General features: G+C 45.8%; 1 protein-coding gene across 1 annotated transcript; it reads right to left on the bottom strand.

Moving 5' to 3' along the window:
* Positions 1 to 3,177: 3,177 nt before the first annotated feature.
* On the bottom strand, positions 3,178 to 6,994 carry LOC143805542 (glutamine amidotransferase-like class 1 domain-containing protein 3, mitochondrial). Its single transcript, XM_077285026.1, has 4 exons — positions 6,622 to 6,994; positions 4,694 to 4,865; positions 4,389 to 4,590; positions 3,178 to 3,438 (listed from the first exon to the last, which is right to left on the bottom strand). Exons 1-4 carry the CDS (start codon positions 6,727 to 6,729, stop codon positions 3,246 to 3,248), a joined length of 675 nt encoding a protein of 224 aa, XP_077141141.1. The 5' UTR covers positions 6,730 to 6,994; the 3' UTR covers positions 3,178 to 3,245.
* Positions 6,995 to 20,418: the final 13,424 nt, after the last annotated feature.

The raw sequence follows: 20,418 nt of genomic DNA, 5'->3' as shown, positions 1-20,418 counted from the left end.
ATGGGTCATCTGGTTTGACATTTAAACTTCAATGACCATCTGCAAACTCCATACATTAAGGATATACTGAATATTATAACTGATTGAAACCATATCAATATATATATATATCAATAATTAGTATTAATTAATTGGAGTGTTTGAAACCATTAAAGATAACTTACTACACTAAAGGACACATTTTTGGAGGCCCCCCTCTATGTGGCACATTGTCTTTGTGGCATTATTGGTGAAGGGGTATCATTGTAATTACATTATTTTTGAAAAATTGGGGTTACGTTCCATGCTAGAAGAGCAGGCAGGATGGGGACATTTTGCAGGTTGTTAAAAGATGGGGGACGGTGCTCGAAATGTGAGAAGTTAAAGGTGTCTTCGTTGTAGACTCTACAGATGAGTCCTGGCTGGAAGAAGTTGTCATTTCAGTCTGGACCGGATGAAAAAGACGAGAAAAGTGAACGACTCCAGGAGAACAAACGTCAGCTGCAAGTCACGGTATTTTATATATCTGTACAGTAATCTCTGTAATATGGTTGGCAGGACAGGTATCTACCACTATAGTCACCGTATGGTGGCATTATTGAGCTTTTTAATAGCATGCTTATTTTACTTTTTTTCCTCTTTAGTAATGACTTAATAGATTTCAGTGATTATGTAGTGACTAGATGGTGGCCCGATTCTAACGCATCGGGTATTCTAGAATATGTATGTCCACGTAGTATATTGCACAGCCCACGTAGTATATTGGCCAGACACGTAGTATATTGCCCAGCGACGTAGTATATAGCCCAGCCACGTAGTATATTGCCCAGTGACTTAGTATACAGCACAGAGCCACGTAGTATATTGCCCAGCCACGTAGGATATTGCACAGCCCACGTAGTATACAGCACAGAGCCACGTAGTATATTGCCTAGCTACGTAGTAGATTGCCCAGCCACGTATGTCACAGGTTAAAAAATAAACATATTCACCTTCCGATCCGAGGGCCCCTTGTAGTTCTAACATACTCACCATACTTGTAGTTCTGTCGCCTGTGCGCGGTACAGGCGGCAGCTTCCGGTCCCAGGGTGTGATGACGTCGCGGTCACATGACCGTGACGTCATGGCAGGTCCTTCTGCCATACGATCCTTGGTACCGGAACCTGCCGCTTGCACAGAGCGGTTACCGGAGGGTGGCGAGGAGCGTGAAAGGCAGCGGAAGGTGAGTAGAATGATTTTTTATTTTTTTAAAATTATTTTTAACATTAGATCCTTTTACTATTGACGCTGCATAGGCTGCGTCGATAGTAAAAACTTGGTCACACAGGGTTAATAGCGGCGGTAACAGTGAGTTACCCGCGGCATAACGCGGTCCGTTACCGCTGGCATTAAACCTGTGTGAGCGGCGGTGAATGCGGGGAGTATGGAGCGGGCGCCGGGCAGTGACTGCAGGGGAGTAGGGAGGGACTAATCGGACTGTGGCCATTGCAGATTGGTCGCGGCAGCCATGACAGGCAGCTGGCGAGACCAATCATCGAATGAATAAACAGGACAGACAGACAGAGGGACGGAAATACCCCTTAGACAATTATGTAGTAGATAGGTGTATGGTGGTATTATTGGTCTTTGCACAGTGTGTTTTATTACTTAGAGATAATGGTCATATTATATACTCATGGTGTAATGGTAATGGACATTGTGTAGCTGTATTATTTTGGCCTTGTACAGTAGTAACATTGGCCTTTGTATATTATGTTTTGGCGTTAGCAACAGTTGAATACTGTAATTACATGTATAGATTGTAGAGGTAGTGTGATGTGGGGAGATGTACTTTGAGGATTAGGTCCCTTATGTTTTATGACCCTAGCAAAGCACCTGATGCTTACACAAGAATATACACAGCCTTGGTACCTCTATAGACAAATGAACCACTATCTAATGAAAATATACAGTACTTATATACATACCATAGGTGTATACTAGACACTCACAAAGACCATGTATCATATGTACGGTACATTTACTTGGTGAGTGTATATACATACACCAGTGTATATTCTTGTGTGCAGTAATGGTCTACACCAATGCATGACTATAGTCCATGTGTACAAACATTTACCATGGACTGGTCTAGGTTCTGGATCGGTGAGGTGACATTTCTATAGCTAAGTGAAGTGCAGGTGCAACACTAGTTTCTAAAACGACTGCAGCTACAAGTGTTATAATGTTAAGACACTTCCTTTCCTTCTCCCTGCTAAAAACCTGCGCAAATTGTACTGATTGTGCATGTATCAGGGCATGAGGGGAGAGTCATTGGTGTGTTTAGAGTCCAAAATGGCCTAGGTTCCAAGTTTGGACCAGGAACCCCACCTGCATGTTGGTCACAAGTATGACTTCTTATAGCTTTCTAGATCCTATAAAAACATATGCTCACACCACATATGACTGTCCTGGATCCCTTCCAGTATTAATTTCCCCTATCCTGGTCTAACCCAAGAATAGTCACCCATTCTGCTCCTCTTCTCCAACACATTTAAAAATATATATATATATATATATATATATATATATATATATATATATATATATATACACACACACACACACACACACAATTTTTTTCACCATCCTTCACTCCCACGACACGTGGCATATTCTTCAATACTCAGTGAAACTGACTTCGGTGCGCCCACCATGGGCAGTGCATGACATCACTACCATGCTCCGCCCATGACAGGTACGCTGATGTCCGCTTCTAGCCTCTGATTGTATTGCAGGGAGACGGCGGGTCTATGTGCCACAATACATTTCAGCTAAATTTACGCACGAAAAGGTACATCCAGGTGTAATAGGCCCTGGGGGACAATGGTCCCTCCTCATGCACAGTTCTGGTCACACCCTCTGTGCAACTCCCCTAGTGATTGCAGTAAACGGCATTTTTAAAAACACCTATCTAAACTGTAGGGTCAGTATTGTTATCCTGAATTACTAATACGGGGCATAAAACACAGAATACCAAAGACAACATGATCTTTAAGTATGGCCTTCTGCTAAAGGCGACTTGTACTGAAGCCTTCTGTTATTTAGTTCAGGGTTTTATACATTATGTAATAGCAGAATATTAAATGTATTTAAACCCTGAATTGCAATTTAAGATAAAAAAATATATATATATATATTTTATAACCACCAATCAGGTCTATTTCAAAGTGATTCTTTATTTCTGTATACAAATAAATATCGGGTTCAATGTTTAATTTTCTCATTTAACTCCGCTTGAGCACGGCTTTAACCATTTCCCCAATGCCATCAAATATCTCGTGTAGCGGGCTGTTACTCATGAAGGCGCACGTTGTGACCAGCTTATTCTTCGCATCTATGTGGACTTCGTTGACCTGCTTGTTGACATGTTTACAGCCCAGCTGTTCAATGGCTCCTGCCGTTCCTGCATATGGCCACCTGCAGAATAGACAGAGGTCAGCAAGTTACATCAGTGGTAAAACCAAGGCGACAACAATTCATGTAACTAGAGCTGACCATGCATAGTAGATGGACGCATCATGCTTCAGCCTATTGTTCTCGGCCATTTCTTCCTTACACAAGATCGCTCCTGTGTCCTCTACAAGACACCAAGTATCAGGTCTACCGGAGGCCAACCTCCAGGAGGACAAAACAATCTACAGTCCAGAATCAAACATGCCTGATCGTCAGCTCCTGAGACAATCAGCTGTCTGGCACCAACATACATAATAGTTGGTCCCCTGAACCTGAAAAGTTCAGTGGGTTTGACCAACATTATTCTAATGCATATGGGTGCAGGTGTTTAAGACTCTCCAAAAGGATGAGCACAAGTGACAACCGTACGTAGTTGTGCACAAATCAGGCAAGATCTAGAAATCTGGGTCTTGTTAAATTACTTGGAATTATATTAATCAATAGAGCATTATTGTGTGGCAAAAAAAAAAAAAAAAAACCCCACACACACCACCTTAATCCCTCTCTACTCTAGCACTGATGCTCAGGGCTTCCCACTGGTCTTTAATTTTTCCTCCAGTGAGATGCTGTAGACCTATGTTGCCGCCATAAATAATTACCGGCCTTAGAAATGAAGCCAAGATGTATGCCAGTAATAGGCTACAGCGGTCATATGGATATACATCACATAATTGCTCTAGAAAAAGATTGGCAGTGACCACAGATTCTAAAGTGACAGGGATTCTAGAGTGACACAGAAACAGGTAATGTTAGTTTGTGTTTTTCCCCCTGACATTTCCTGCATATAATCCCCCCACCCTTCAGTTCTTTGACAATGCCTTTAAACCATTTTACAGGGTTTTAAACATAGAAAAAACAAAGGCTAAATAATCAGTAGGTAGAAGGATAGATAAACATTTGGTAGAGTCACTGACTTGTCACACTCTTTATCCGACCCAACTGTGACTTCACATCCTGGTAGAATTTTGGCAGCTAATACGGGTGAGATACAACACAAGCCAATGGGCTTCTTGGCAGCATGAAATCCTCTTATAGCGTCTTCAATGGGTTTTATCACTGAGCAGTCCTTCCCTTGAGTCGCCCAAGTAGAAAGATTTTTAGCAACTCCAAAACCTCCTGGTAAAGAGAAGAGGAAAAAAAAAAAAAAAAAAAGTGTAAGAGGTCTCTGAAGTATACAACGTATTCTTCTTACCATGGTTAGGAGGATACCATACAGTACCTGGTATGATGATTGCATCAAATTCACTGACTTTTAGATCCTTAAGATCTTTCACGTTTCCTCTTGCAATGCGAGCGCTCTCTGTTAGCACGTTCCGTTTCTCCTCGGAGGGTTGGCCTTTTACATGGTCCACCACGTGCATCTGGTCTATGTTAGGCGCAAATGCAACATACTATGGGAAAAGGGAGAAACGAGACCTCAGTGAGCCAAACAATAAAGCTTCCATTGGTTAGAAAGCAACATATTTAAGGGATATAGTGCATTTTAGGAAATTATTATAAACCTTATTAGACAAAACCTGTACTCGTATGACATTTTTGACTAGCACAGTAGTTCGCAGATGCAAGTTCTCAAGAACGCTCAGAATTCTTCATCAGTGATGGCACGTTGTTACAGTGATAAGGGGAAAGACCAGCAGAGAGATTCCCCATGGTTATATTGTTAGAAAAAAGGGCATGCGTTCTAGACTAAGAGCACAATGCTGTAAAATATATTTCACACAGGAGTTTTGTAAAGGATACATTCATTTTAAATATTGCATCTTCAAAAATGTTCCATATCTACAGTAATTATAACACAAAGGAACACTAAGAAAAAAAAAAATATATATATATATATATATATATATATATATATATCTCTCTCTATCTATCTCATTAATAAAACAATCCCAACTATTTCTCCCTTTTTTTCCTGAGAAATAAAGAAATCTGTACGTGTCTCAGGAGCTCGGCCACATCCCTCCTCATCCGCTTTTGTGTAGCGGATAGGTAAATGGCTGCAGCAGAAGCCGCTCAGTCAGCAGCTAAGGTTGGGGCTTACAGCGTCAGATTATGTACTACGGTAGTTCTTCAAGAATGACTGAGTGACAACTACTGCATTTAATTTAAAACATTCCTTTCTAAGTCTAGCATCCCTTTAAAGGAACACATTAAAGGAGTCACGATAATATTTATGTGAGGGTCTCAATGCTTTTATATACACATCAATGGATCTTTAATGGAAGAACAACTACTTGAAAATTAAAGTGATGTTAAAAGGACATCTGCAAGGAGTTTGTATGTTCTCCCTGTGTTTGCTCCAATTTCCTCCCACATTACAAAGATCTACGGATATGGAAATTAGATTGTGAGCCCCAATGAGGACGAGGATTATAATACCTATAATGCACTGCGGAATTAATGGCGCTATATGAGCGAATAAAATAAATTAAAAAGATAGAAAGTCTAACGTTTTAGTTCACTATGCGTCAGCCATCACTACCATATGTACAGCACATACAGTAACATACTTACTAGTCTGCGTCTTCTGCGGTTCCCAGCGCTGCTCCGCGCCCTCTCCTGCATCATGTGACTGCAGCTCTTCCTCGCCGGCTCACACACACACACAGCAGACCGTTAGTTCATCTGGTAATGTAAGTCTATGAGAGCCTCATAACCTTACACGGAGAAAGTGGCTTCTGGTCCACAGTGAAGATGTGGTGTGAGCCGGATAGTCACAGCTGTGGTCATTTGATCCAGGAGAGGAACGAACCAGCGCTGGAAACGGCAGAAGACGGCAAATGGTATTTTATCTTATGAATGCACTGTACATATATTACTAATAGCTAACAGATGGCGAAACACAAGAACATGCTGGGACAGTGCTATAACATTAGATTCAGTGTATATCACATTTACTGCTGTTCATCTAGAAGAAGCCACATTCATTAGATACAATGGAAGCCTCTTCCTGCCCTCACTGAGTGTTAGCACATGGCTTCTCCTGTAAGATTTGGAGAAGTTTGGACATGTAACCATAGAGACTTTCCTCTGACTGTTGTGTAAAGTTACATCACCAGAAAAAACTGTAACAAAGCTCAGTATTTGCTAAGAATCTGCGTTTTGCATGTGACCCCCACATAAGGCTTCACCCCTCCTCCACCTTACCTGTGCCCCATCTCTGCTCAGGTGGACAAACACCGCAGAGGACTCGTGGACCTCACTGCCATCATACACCCCACAGCCACAGAGGATCACGGCCACCTGCTTGCTCATGGTGAATCCAGGTGAATGGAGACCTCAGGGAGATCAGGAGCAGAAGAGTCCGGATAATAAGGGAGAACTGCAGCTCCTGGGCTTTTATAGGCACAGAGAAGGTGTCAGAGGAGGAAATGGGCCCTGCCACTGTGTCATTTACATAAGGGAAGGTGGAGGAAATTCCCAGGATGAGTAAGACCTGGAGGAGGAGGAGGATCCAGGGGAGGAGGAGGAAGGAGATCCAGGGGAGGAGGAGGACTGATCACACAGGTTGCTCCAGTCTGATGGGCACAGTAGTATGGGCAATTTACACTGATCTCCCTGCTCTGTTGTAAAGTAAAAAACTTGTTTCTGATTTTATCATTTTCCAGTAAAAACAAAAACAAAAAAAAGCACCGATACCTTCATAAATATAAGGAAAATCTGCAGACGAGGTTAAAAAATATTGAACTAGAGATAAGTCCAGCTCACCGTAATAGACATCCTTATTATGTTTCCACGTTCAGGAAACGCTGCGTTTTTGACGCTGCGTTTTTCTGCAGCGTCAAAAACGCAGCGTCCAGATGTTACAGCATAGTGGATGGGATTTTATGAAATCCAGACTCCACTATGCGTTAAAAAACGCATGCGTTTTTGCCGCGAAAACGCATGCGTGGTGCGTTTTTTCAAACCGCAACATGTTGCTACTATGAGCAAAACATGCAGGTACACCGCAGGTGACCTGCCAGTGACCTCAGGTGCAGTTTTGGTCAGGATTTTACCTGCATAAAATCCTGACCAAAGCCTGAAGCAAAACTGAACGTGGAAACATACCGGGCTCGGCCCGTCGCCGTGCGTCGGGCCGAGGTCCCCGACACTAGCGTTGTCCCCGCCGCACAACGGGGGCAGCGGATGCATTTTTCCCACGCATCCGCTGCCCCATTGTGAGGTGCGGGGAGGTGGGGGCGGAGTTCCGGCCGCGCATGCGCGGTCGGAAAAAGCGGACCGTCGGGAGCAAAAAACGTTACATGTAACGTTTTTTTTTCCCAACGGTCCGCTAACACACGCCCAAGCGTCGCAAAACGGACGCGACGTTTTGCAATGCATCACAAATGCGTCGCTAATGTTAGTCTATGACGAAAAAACGTATCCAGCAAGATCTTTTGCTGGATGCGTATTTTCGGCAAAACGACGCATTTGCGACGTATTGCAGTTAACGCTAGTGTGAAACTAGCCTTAGGGGTTTGTAGCACAGGAACCGCTGCGTCAAGGCGTAGAGCAATCACAAAACCAGAAAATCCAGCTCAACAAACTTGTGAACAAACTTCTTTCTTTATTCACCAAAACTGCTCAGCAGAGGGTAAGGCTACTTTCACACTAGCGTCGGGAACAACCCGTCGCTGCGCGTCGGGCCGACGTTCCCGACGCTAGTGTGGTCTCCGCCGCACAACGGGGGCAGCGGATGCATATTTTCCACGCATCCGCTGCCCCATTGTGAGGTGCGGGGATGTGCGGGGAGGTGGGGGCGGAGTTCCGACTGCGCATGCGCAGTCGGAAAAAGCGGACCGTCGGGAGCAAAAAACGTTACATGTAACGTTTTTTTCTCCCGACGGACCGCTACCATACGCCCAAACGCCGCCAAACGCATTCACCGTTTGGAAAGGCGTCGCAAATGCGTCGCAAATGCGTCGCTAATGATACTCTATGGCGAAAAATCGTATCCAGCAAAAACTTTTGCTGGATGCGGCGTTTCGCAAAAACGACGCATTTGCGACGTATTGCAGTTAACGCTAGTGTGAAACTAGCCTTTAACAGCAAGTTGTAAGTTACATGATATGCGACATTGACGCACCCTTAATCATGATGATAAACTTACAAGTGTGTGGTATTCGGCACCGCTCTCGTCAGTCGTCAGTTCACAGAAGAAAAACTTTTAAAGATCAACAACATTATTATTTATTATTTCGATAATTTTGTCCAACCTGGAAAGTTCTGAAACTTTGCACATCATTTCCTTCTGAGATTTGTCTTCTTTGCTATAATATAAAATAAATCCATGTAAGGCTACTTTCACACTAGCATCGGGAACAAGCCGTCGCTGTGCGTCGGGCCGACGTTCCCGACGCTAGCGTGGTCTCCGCCGCACAACGGGGGCAGCGGATGCATTTTTCCCACGCATCCCCTGCCCCATTGTGAGGTGCGGGGAAGTGCGGGGAGGTGGGGGCGGAGTTCCAGCCGCGCATGCGCGGTCGGAAAAAGCGGACCGTCTTGAGCAAAAAACGTTACATGTAACGTTTTTTTTTCCCGACGGTCCGCTACCACACGCCCAAGCGTCGCAAAACGGACGCGACGTTTGGCAATGCGTCGCAAATGCGTCGCTAATGTTAGTCTATGACGAAAAAACGTATCCAGCAAGAACTTTTGCTGGATGCGTATTTTCGGCAAAACGACGCATTTGCGACGTATTGCAGTTAACGCTAGTGTGAAAGTAGCCTAAGAGGCTTTCACACCCCAAGCCGCGGCTTTTGTCCAGTCTATTTCTTGCCTTCAGCTGCATTGATATCAGAACATTCTCATTTGGATGTTGGCAGTGACCGGATCAGCATCGGGGTCTCACTAAGGCAATGTTCACACATAGTTGTTTTGCTGCAGTTCTTGGTGCGTAAAGTACCCGCATAATCAAAGAGATTTCTGAAATCTTATACATCTTTTTTTTCCTCACGTATTTTGCACCCTACTGTAATTTTGCCAACACACGGCATGTCGATTCCTTTAGTGTTTTACAGCATTTCAAACAAGTGGGGGAAAAAACACTGAAAAAAAAGCATGTAAAAGCAACAAAAATGCACGTATTGTTCACAGCGTCTTTCCTGTCACCACTCTGATTTGTGGTGCAAAAAAATCCTGCAAAAAATGCAATGTGTGTTTTGTTATTTTTGAGTGTATTTTTTTTTACATGCAGTTTTTTTCCCTTTTTTTTTTTTTACTGCTGTGGTTTTTGCCTCTCACGACTCTCTCTCATCAATACCCGGCACCCGAGACCGGAGTGTGCGGCTGCATGTATTTCTATGGCAGTGCCGGGTATTGATGCCAGAGACTCATGCGAGATTCTCACCTTGCACTCGCAAGTGTGACCCCGGCCAAAGAAAAAAAAATTGCATATCTGCACTGCCCCATAGCAGAACATTGGTCCAAGTGCTACCTAATAGCACTCAGCCATGTTACACGCTCATGTGAGTGTGGCCTTAGGCTACATTCCCATAATGAGCATTTGGCAAGTTTTCGATGTTGCAGGTTTTCTGTACTTAAGTAAGTTAGGTTACTTGCATTTTTTTCATTGCATTTTCAAGTGAGTTTTTTTGCATGTGCTTTTAGGGTATGTGCACACGTCAGGATTTTGTGCAGAAATTTCCTGAACAAAACCGGAGATTTTCTGCATAAAATACGCACGCGTTTTTCTCACGGTTTTGTTACTGGTTTTGCGTGGATTTTTTGCGTTTTTTTTTCCGGAGCTTCCCAATGCATTAAATAGCGGGAAATCTGCGATAAATCTGCAAAATTAATGAACATGCTGCGTATTTTTCCACAATGCGTTTTTATCACGGAAAAAAACGCATCATGTGCACATAAATTGCGGAATGCATTCAAAATGATGGGATGCTTAATGTATGCGTTTTTAATGTGTTTTTGAAGCCGAAAAAACGCGCAAAAAATCCGGAAAGTGTGTACATACCCTCACTGCCGAGGTTTTTGTCTCTTGTTAGCATGTTTTTTTTTTTAAATTGCTTTCTTTTTTATTCTTCCTGATATTTGGCTTAGACAAAACTTTATTGATACAGTCATGTGTGGATTACATGTGCTTTGGTGGAGCCGCATATTCATCCCTATAATGAGCGGCACCACGTGACTGCTCACACAGGACAAGCTGCCGGCGCTGACAGGAAGCATCGCGGGAGCTGGGTGAGTATTTTAATGCAAGCGGGCGGGCGCACAGGGGGTGGGAGGCGGGAGGTGACCACAAACTTTATTTTAAACACACACAAAAAAACAATGATTTTTCATTCCTTCTCTCCAGCGAACACTGCTGGGGAGAAGGAATGAATGCCGGCTTCAGCACCAAAAGCAGGGGACAGCGCTTAACCCCTTCATGACCTTGAGATTTTCCATTTTTCCGTGTTCGTTTTTTGCTCCCCTCCCCCTTAATATGGCCAAGAGAGGGCTTATTTTTTGCGGGACGAGTTGTACTTTTGAACGACATCATTGGTTTTACCATGTCGTGTACTAGAAATTGGGAAAAAAAAAGCAAGTGCGGTGAAATTGCAAAAAAAGTGCAATCCCACACTTGTTTTTTGCTTGGCTTTTTTGCTAGGTTCACTAAATGTTAAAACTGACCTGCCATTATGATTCTCCAGATCACTACGAGTTCATAGACATCTAACATATCTAGGTTATATTTTATCTAAGTGGTGAAAAAAAATTCCAAACTTTGCTAAAAAAAAAAAAAATTGCACCATTTTCCGATACCCGTAGCGTCTCCATTTTTCATGATCTGGGGTCAGGTGAGGGCTTATTTTTTGCGTGCCAAGCTGGCATTTTTAATGATAGCATTTTGGTGCAGATACGTTCTTTTGATCACCCATTATTGCATTTTAATGCAATGTCACGGCGACAAAGAAAACATAATTCTGGCGTTTTGAATTTTTTTCTCGCTACGCCATTTAGCGATCAGGTTAATCTTTTTTTTATTGATAGATCGGGCAATTCTGAACGCGGCGATACCAAATATGTGTAGGTTTGATTTTTTTGTATTGATTTATTTTGAATGGGGCGAAGGGGGGTGATTTAAACTTTTATATTTTTTTTTACTTTTTCACATTTTTTTTTTTTTTTACTTTTGCTATGCTTCAATAGTCTCCATGGGAGGCTAGAAGCTGGCACAACGCGATCGGCTCTGCTACATAGCAGCGATCATCAGATCGCTGCTATGCAGCAGAAATGCAGGTGTGCTATGAGCGCCGACCACAGGGTGGCGCTCACAGCTACCAGGGATCAGTAACCATAACCTCTATGGTTACACTGCAGAAGCAGCTGACCCCTGATCATGTGACGGTGGTCGGCGATGTGCTAATTTCCGGCCGCCCGGCCGGAAGCACTGGTTAAATGCCGCTGTCTGCGTTTGACAATGGCATATAACTAATTAATAGCGGCGGGTGAATCGCGATTTCACCCGCCGCTATTGTGGGCACATGTCAGCTGTTTAAAACAGCTGACATGTCCCGGCTTTGATGTGGGCTCACCGCCGGAGCCCTGCATCAAAGCGTGGTATCTGACCTCGGACGTACTATCCCGTCCGAGGTCAGAAAGAGGTTAACTCTAGCGCTGTCTCCTGCATGGTCCGTGTGGTCCTCAGTCGGCACATGGGCGGCACACGGCTGCCACACGTGTGCCACACTGATGTGCCACGTGAGCACACGGACACGGATAACTCCGGTACCGATTTTTCTGGTACCGGAATTATCTGGACGTGTGAGACTGGCCTCAGGCTGCCGTCACACTAGCAGTATTTGGTCAGTATTTTACAGTAGTATTTGTAAGCCAAAACCAGGAGTGGGTGATAAATACAGAAGTGGTGCATATGTTTCTACTTTTCATCTATTTGTTCCACTCCTGGTTTTGGCTTACAAATACTGATGTAAAATACTGACCAAATACTGCTAATGTGACGGCAGCCTAAGGGTATGTGCACACGTAGATGGAACCTCTGTGGATTTTTCCGCACCTGTTTTGAGAAATCCACAGGTAAAAAGTACTGCTTTTTACCGGCGGATTTACCGCAGATCTCCACTGCGGTTTTACACCTGCGGATTCCTATTATGGAGCAGGTGTAAACCGCTGCGTAATCTGCACAAAGAATGAATATGCTGCGGAATACACAACGCAGCGTTTCCGCGTGTTTTTTTCCGCAGCATGGGCACTGCGGATTTTGTTTTCCATAGGTTCACATGGTACTGTAAACGCATGGAAAACTGCTGCGAATCCGCAGCATCAAAACTGCTGCAGATCCGCAGCAAAATCAGCAACTTATGCACATAGCCTTAACGTCTTTTCTGGCTGCAGCTTGGCTAGCTTAACACAGGTGTTCTGATTTACGCTGTTTGTCCTATCAGCTTTTGGGTGCAGCTTTAAATACCTTCCCCTACTGGTGTTTCCTGCTGGTGATAGGCTTTGTTGGATTAATTCACCGTGCTGTAGTTTGTGTTATGTGTGATCCCGTTATTTCTCACACACAAAGGCTAGGTTCACATTGCGTTAGGGCAATCCGTTAAGCGGATTGCGCTAACGCAATGTATCTATAGGGATCGCGTTTGCCGATCCCACTAGCGCAGATCCCCGATCTGCGCTAGCGAGGAACGGACCTCAGGCGTCAGAAAATGACGGAACATCGCTAGCGCATGCCGAAAATGGCATGCGCTAGCGATGCGCTAGAGAGCAGATTCACATTGCCGTCAATGGGTGCGCTAACGGACCCATTGCATGGCGTTATTTGCGACAATTTCGCCATGCAACGCAGTCCGTTAGCGTTAACCCATTAACGCAATGTGAACCTAGCCTAAGGCTACTTTCACACTAGTCCATCGGTACGGGCCGTCGCAAAAAGTCGGCCCGACGGACATTGTGTTAATGTAGCACAACGTGGGCAGCGGATGCAGTTTTACAACGCATCTGCTGCCCATTGTGAGTTCCGGGGAGGAGGGGGCGGAGTTTCGGCCGCGCATGCGCAGTCGAAAATGGCAGACCCGACGCACAAAAAAACGTTACATTGAACTTTTTTTGTGCCGACGGTCCACCAAAACACGACGCATCCGTCGCAATGCGTCGCTAATGAAAGTCTATGGAGAAAAAACGCATCCTACAGGCAACTTTGCAGGATGCGTTTTTTCTCCAAAACGACGGATTGCGACGGATGTCACACAACACTAGTGTGAAAGTAGCCTACTCGTCCGGTTATTAGTCAAGTACTGAGGGACGGGGTGAGGAAGGGGTGAGCGATCCCAGCCAGGGAAGACGCGCTACTTGTGATTGACGCACAGCCTGTGGGCGGGGACTGTGGCGGCTTGCCTGGTACTGTGCGTAGCTACTGGGGGGGCAGAGGGGCCCACCGGGAGCCAGGGCCACTTCTGTGACGAGGCAGAACATAGCATAGGAGCAGAGCAGTATATTGTCTGCTACCGTCTGACGGAGACTCTGCAGGCTGCTAGCACAGTGGCGGCTGCAGTCTCCCCCCTGCAGTGAATGGTGCTGCCCGTCTGTCCTGATCATGAAGCTTTTCCCCCCTGCAGTTTTCTTCACTCTGTGCACCTGGGATTGGCTCAGGCACGCTGGGTCCTAGTGCCCACCTTGCATTTCACCTAGACACTTCCTGGACCTGCCTGCAAGCTTTATCAGTAAGTGGGGATGGAACATGTTAGGTTTATTAAATTCAGATATGTCACTGTGATGTGAATATTGCAAAATAATGGGGAGACAAAGAGCGCAATAGGGTCTTATCCACGTTACACAGAGGAGAATATACACCACATTTGCTCACCTGGTTAGGATGAGATTATAGCATATAGATAGCGGCTGCTGCAGATCCACAGGTCTTCATCAGGAAATACCTGATGAAGGGGCATGAGACCCCTGAAACGCGTTGAATAAAACCACTGTGAATCAACTATACTCGCCTGAAATTCATCTTAGCGGCAGAGCAGAATTTTAACTACAAATCTCCCTCTGAAGACACTATGATGTGAATGTGAGACTATGGGGGTGTTGTGGGCGCTGAAAGTGGGTGAGGGGGACAGGGTACTGAGGGGGTGGATGTAAGATGATGGGGGTATTGGGTACTGAAGTGGGGGAGGGGAGACGGCACTGGGGGGTAAATGTGAGACCATGGGGGTGTTGTGGCGGCTGAAGGTGGGTGAAGTGGGACAGGGCACTGAGGGGGTGGATGTAAGTTGATTGGGGCTGAAGTGGGGGAGGGGGACAGGTCACTGGGGGCTGAATATTATAATGTTTTGTTATGATATTATATGTGATCCATCACATGTAATATTTGCTGTCTGGGAAGGCTGGAGATGGGGGGTAGGGGGCTTTTGTTACGTACCACCTGGGTCTTTTATGAGTATTAGTATAAGGAGCCCCCATATAGTAACCAAGAGCTGCATCAACATTTACAGCACCACTCCAGCATTTTTTTTTATTTCACTGCTGGAGCGGTGCTGAAAATCCAAGTCCCCTGCCCTCTGTCTGAGACTCACCTTCTGGCGTCTTCATCTGTTTTTGTCTCCCCTCGGCTCTGTCTCCTTCAGTTTTTTTTTACCTGTCCGCTGCTCCATTGTTTCATGGAGCAGCGCAGAGGTCACTAATCAGTGTGAGTCTATGGGAGCCTCATTCTGGCCTCTTTCTCACTCTTAGGCCAGTTTCACATGTCAGTGGCTCCGTGTGGTGTCAGTTTTCTCACGTACCGGAGACACTGACACACGTAGACACATTAAAATCAATGTGTCTCTGCACATGTCAGCGTGTTTTCACGGACCGTGTGTCCGTTTGAAAAACACAAAGACATGTCAGTGTTCGTGGGAGCGCACGGATCACACGGACCCATTAAAGTCAATAGGTCCGTGTAAAACAGGTACCGCACACGGATGCTGTCCGTGTGCAGTCCGTGTGCCATGCAGGAGACAGCGCTACAGTAAGCGCTGTCCCCCCAGCTTGTGGTGCTGAAGCCGCCATTCATCCCTTCTCTCCAGCAGCGTTCGATGGAGAGAAGGAATGAAAAATCATTGTTTGTTTTATTTTTTTTGTGTTTAAAATAAAGATCCTTGTCACCACCCCCCTCCCACCCCCTGTGCGCCCGCCCGCTGGAAATAAAATACTCACCTGGCTCCCTCGATGCTTCCTCTCAGCGCCACAGCTTCTTCCTGTATGAGCGGTCACGTGGTACCGCTCCCCTATGGGAGGTGGAGCCGCATATTCATCACTGTAATGAGCGGCACCACGTGACCACTCATACAGGAAGAAGCTGCGGCGCTGAGAGGAAGCATCGAGGGAGCCGGGTGAGTATTTTATTTCCAGCGGGCGGGCGCACAGGGGGTGGGAGGGGGGTGGTGACAAGGATCTTTATTTTAAACACAAAAAAAATAAAAAAACAATGATTTTTCATTCCTTCTCTCCAGCGAACGCTGCTGGGAAGAAGGAATGAATTCCGGCTTCAGCACCAGATGCAGGGGACAGCGCTTATCTCTAGCGCTGTCTCCTGCACGGTCCGTGTGGTACCCAGTCGGCACACGGGCGGCACACGGCTGCCGCACGTGTGCCACACTGATGTGCCACGTGAGCACACGGACACACGGACACGGATAACTCCGGTACCGTAATTATCTGGACGTGTGAGACTGGCCTTAGGCTATGTGCACGCATTGCGGAATTGTCTGCGGATCTGCAGTGGATTGGCCTCTGCGGATTCACAGCAGTTTTCCATGCGGTGTACAGTACCATGTAAACCTATGGAAAACCAAATCCGCAGTGCACATGGTGAGGAAAATACCACGTGGAAACGCTGCGTTGTATTTTCCGTAGCATGTCAATTCTTTGTGCAGATTCCGCAGCGTTTTACACCTGCTCCTGTATAGGAATCCGCAGGTGTAAAAACGCAGGCGAAATCCTCACAAAAAAAAGCAGGAAATCCTCGGTAAATCCACAGGTAAAACGCAGCACGTTTTACCTGTGGATTTTGCAAAAACGGTTCGGAAAAATCCACACACGAATCCGCAACGTGTGCACATAGCCTCATAGTCTAACATTGAGCGCTTGTGACATAGCTTCTAACTTTTGACCAGTCAGAAGCTGCGCCCACAAGTTTGAGCTGCAGCACTGCCCCGAAATAGTGAATACGCCGGAGGATGAGTAAATGACCAGGGCAGGGGACTTGCGCTTAAAACACCACTCCAACTGTGGAAAAAAAAAACCTGCTAAAGTTGTGCTTTAATAATTTAATAATAAGTAATTTCATACTATAAAGCTGATAAAGGCATGGAATAAATGTCTGCAGTCACTTTATGTGACTGCAGACTGCCAAATCATGACAGGGAGCTGCGGGCCCATCATACTGTGTATAAGGAAGCTGCGGGCCCATCATACTGTGTAATAGGGAGCTGCGGGCCCATCATAGTGTGTATAAGGGAGCTGCGGGCCCATCATACTGTGTATAAGGGAGCTGCAGGCCCATCATACTGTGTATAAGGGAGCTGCAGGCCCATCATACTGTGTATAAGGGAGCTGCAGGCCCATCATACTGTATATAAGGGAGCTGCAGGCCCATCATACTGTGTATAAGGGAGCTGCAGGCCCATCATACTGTGTATAAGGGAGCTGCGGACCCATCATACTGTGTATAAGGGAGCTGCGGGCCCATAATACTGTGTATAAGGGAGCTGCGGGCCAATCATACTATGTATAAGGGAGCTCTGAGCCAATCATACTGTGTATAAGGAAGCTGCAGCTCATTATACTGTGTGTAAGGGCCCGTCATACTGTGTATAAGGTAGCTGTGGGCCCATCATACTGTGATAAGGGAGCTGCGGGCCCATCATACTGTGTATAAGGGAGCTGCGGGCCCATCATACTGTATATAAGGGAGCTGCGGGCCCATCATACTGTGTATAAGGGAGCTGCGGGCCCATCATACTGTGTATAAGGGAGCTGCTGGCCCATCATACTGTATATAAAGGAGCTGCGGGCCCATCATACTGTGTATAAGGGAGCTGCGGGCCCATCATACTGTATATAAGGGATCTGCGGGCCCATCATACTGTATATAAGGGAGCTGCAGGCCCATCATACTGTGTATAAGGGAGCTGCAGGCCCATCATACTGTGTATAAGGGAGCTGCGGGCCCATCATACTGTGTATAAGGAAGCTGTGGGCCCATAATACTGTGTATAAGGGAGCTGCGGGCCCATAATACTGTGTATAAGGGATCTGCGGGCCAATCATACTATGTATAAGGGAGCTCTGAGCCAATCATACTGTGTATAAGGAAGCTGTGGCTCATTATACTGTGTATAAGGGCCCATCATACTGTGTATAAGGTAGCTGTGGGCCCATCATACTGTGATAAGGGAGCTGCGGGCCCATCATACTGTGTATAAGGGAGCTGCGGGCCCATCATACTGTATATAAGGGAGCTGCGGGCCCATCATACTGTGTATAAGGGAGCTGCGGGCCCATCATACTGTGTATAAGGGAGCTGCGGGCCCATCATACTGTATATAAAGGAGCTGCGGGCCCATCATACTGTGTATAAGGGAGCTGCGGGCCCATCATACTGTATATAAGGGATCTGCGGGCCCATCATACTGTATATAAGGGAGCTGTGGGCCCATCATACTGTGTATAAGGGAGCTGCGGGCCCATCATACTGTGTATAAGGGAGCTGTGGGCTCATCATACTGTGATGAGGGAGCTGTGGGCCCATCATACTGTGTATAAGGGAGCTGCGGGCTCATAATACTGTGCATAAGGAAGCTGTGGCCCCATCATACTGTGTATAAGGAACCTGTGGCCCCATCATACTGTGTACAGGGGAACTGTGAGGGACATCATACTGTTTGACAGAAGCTGCGGGCCCATCATAATGTTTATAAGGGAGCTGTGGACCCACCATACTGTGTACAGGGAACTGTGAAGGCATATTGTGCATATGGGAGCTGTTGGCCCATTACACTGTGTATAGGGGAGCTCTGGGGGGCATTATACTTTCTATAGTGGAGCTCTGTCAGCATTATACTGTGTAAAGGGAGCAGTGAGAACATCATACGGTGTATCGGGGAGTTGTAGAATCATCATACAGTGTATAGGGGAGCTGTGGGGGCCTTATACTTTGTATATGGAAGCTTTGAGCTCACCATACTGTGTATAATGGAGCAGAACATGAGGGAACTTAGGGGACATTATTAAATGTAAAGTGGGCACTTAAGCATGACTGTATTGTTATAGGGGCACTCATAGTATTGCGACCATCAAAGTTGCATATCGTCACAATATGGTGGTAAAATCAATGTTGGTTTTTGTATATAGATTTATTTTCAATAACAGAGCGGTCATATCCTGAGGTTCCACTATATTCACAATTAGAGTGTGCAACCGTAACTGTAATTCTCTCGTGCCCCCCCTCTGTTCTCTTGTGCCCCCCCTCTGTTCTCTTGTGCACCCCCTCTGTTCTCTCGTGCCCCCCCTCTGTTCTCTCGTGCCCCCCCTCTGTTCTCTCGTGACCCCCCCTCTGTTCTCTCGTGCCCCCCCTCTGTTCTCTCGTGCCCCCCTGTGTTCTCTCGTGCCCCCCCTCTGTTCTCTCGTGCCCCCCCTCTGTTCTCTCGTGCCCCTCCTCTGTTCTCTCGTGCCCCCCCTCTGTTCTCTCGTGCCCCCCTCTGTTCTCCCATGCCCCCGGTATTATGTGCTTGTCACTGTCACTAGAATCTAGCAGTGATGCCAGCAGGGTAAATCCCACGTCATAAATTGCTTCCTGAGGCCATGTGCACACATTCAGTATTTTTCGCGTTTTTTTCGCGTTTTTTCGCTATAAAAACGTGATAAAAACACGAAAAAAACGCTAACATATGCCTCCCATTATTTTCAGTGTATTCCGCATTTTTTGTGCAAATGTAGCCTTTTTTTCCACGAAAAAATCGCATCGCGGAAAAAAAAGCAACATGTTCATTAAAATGCGGAATTGCGGGGATTCCGCACACCTAGGAGTGCATTGATCTGCTTACTTCCCGCACGGGGCTGTGCACACCGTGCGGGAAGTAAGCAGATTATGTGCGGTTGGTACCCAGGGTGGAGGAGAGGAGACTCTCCTCCACGGACTGGGCACCATATAATTGGTCAAAAAAAAAAGAATTAAAATAAAAAATAGTCCTATACTCACCTTCGATGTCTTCCTGCCTCTCCGCTGCATGCTGCCGCTTCGGTTTCTATAGCTGGTGTGCGGTGAAGGACCTGCGATGACGTCACGGTCTTGTGATTGGTCGAGACCGGTCATGTGACCGCTCACGTGACCGCGACGTCATGGAAGGTCCTGAACCACACCGGCATCTATAGGAACGGACGCCTGCAGGTGAGTATAACCATTTTTTTTATTTTTTTTATTATTTTTAAACATTCTATCTTTTACTATAGATGCTGCATAAGCTGCATCTATAGTAAAAAGATGGTCACACTTGTCAAACGCTATGTTTGACAAGTGTGACCAACCTGTCAGTCAGTTTTCCACGCGATGCTACAGATCGCTTGGAAAACTTTAGCATTCTGCAAGCTAATTACGCTTGCAGAATGCTAAAAAAAAACGCGAAAAAAACGGGAAAAAAACGCAAAAAAAAAAAATGCGGATTTCATGCAGAAAATTTCCGGTTTTCTTCAGGAAATTTCTGCAAGAAATCCGGACGTGTGCACATACCCTTAATATGACAATGGTACCAGTCCCCCCTTGCTGCCTGCTGTGTGCCCTCTTTGATATACACCAGGTAAGCACAGGAGCCACAGGCAGCAGGAGACTGTGTGACCATGAAGGTAAATAGAAGAGGATGTGTTATGTTTGTATTGTATCCTGCCTGGCATTAAAGGGGTTATCTGAGATGGGGAAAATATACAGTATATACATACTAGTTTATTTAAAATAAATCCTACACA

This window comes from Ranitomeya variabilis, chromosome 2 (assembly GCF_051348905.1).
Source record: "Ranitomeya variabilis isolate aRanVar5 chromosome 2, aRanVar5.hap1, whole genome shotgun sequence".
Classification (NCBI taxonomy): Eukaryota; Metazoa; Chordata; class Amphibia; order Anura; family Dendrobatidae; genus Ranitomeya; species Ranitomeya variabilis.
The sequence above is the reverse complement of the archived record's forward strand: the minus strand, read 5'-3'. Positions and strand labels throughout refer to the sequence as shown.

Coding starts and splice junctions, on each gene's coding strand:
- LOC143805542 (XM_077285026.1), bottom strand. CDS start 6,729: ATGAGCAAGCAGGTGGCCGTGATCCTCTGTGGCTGTGGGGTGTATGAT. Junction 4,591..4,693: donor TGATGCAATCATCATACCAG/GTACTGTATGGT, acceptor TCTCTTTACCAG/GAGGTTTTGGAGTTGCTAAA. Junction 3,439..4,388: donor TCGGATAAAGAGTGTGACAA/GTCAGTGACTCT, acceptor TCTATTCTGCAG/GTGGCCATATGCAGGAACGG.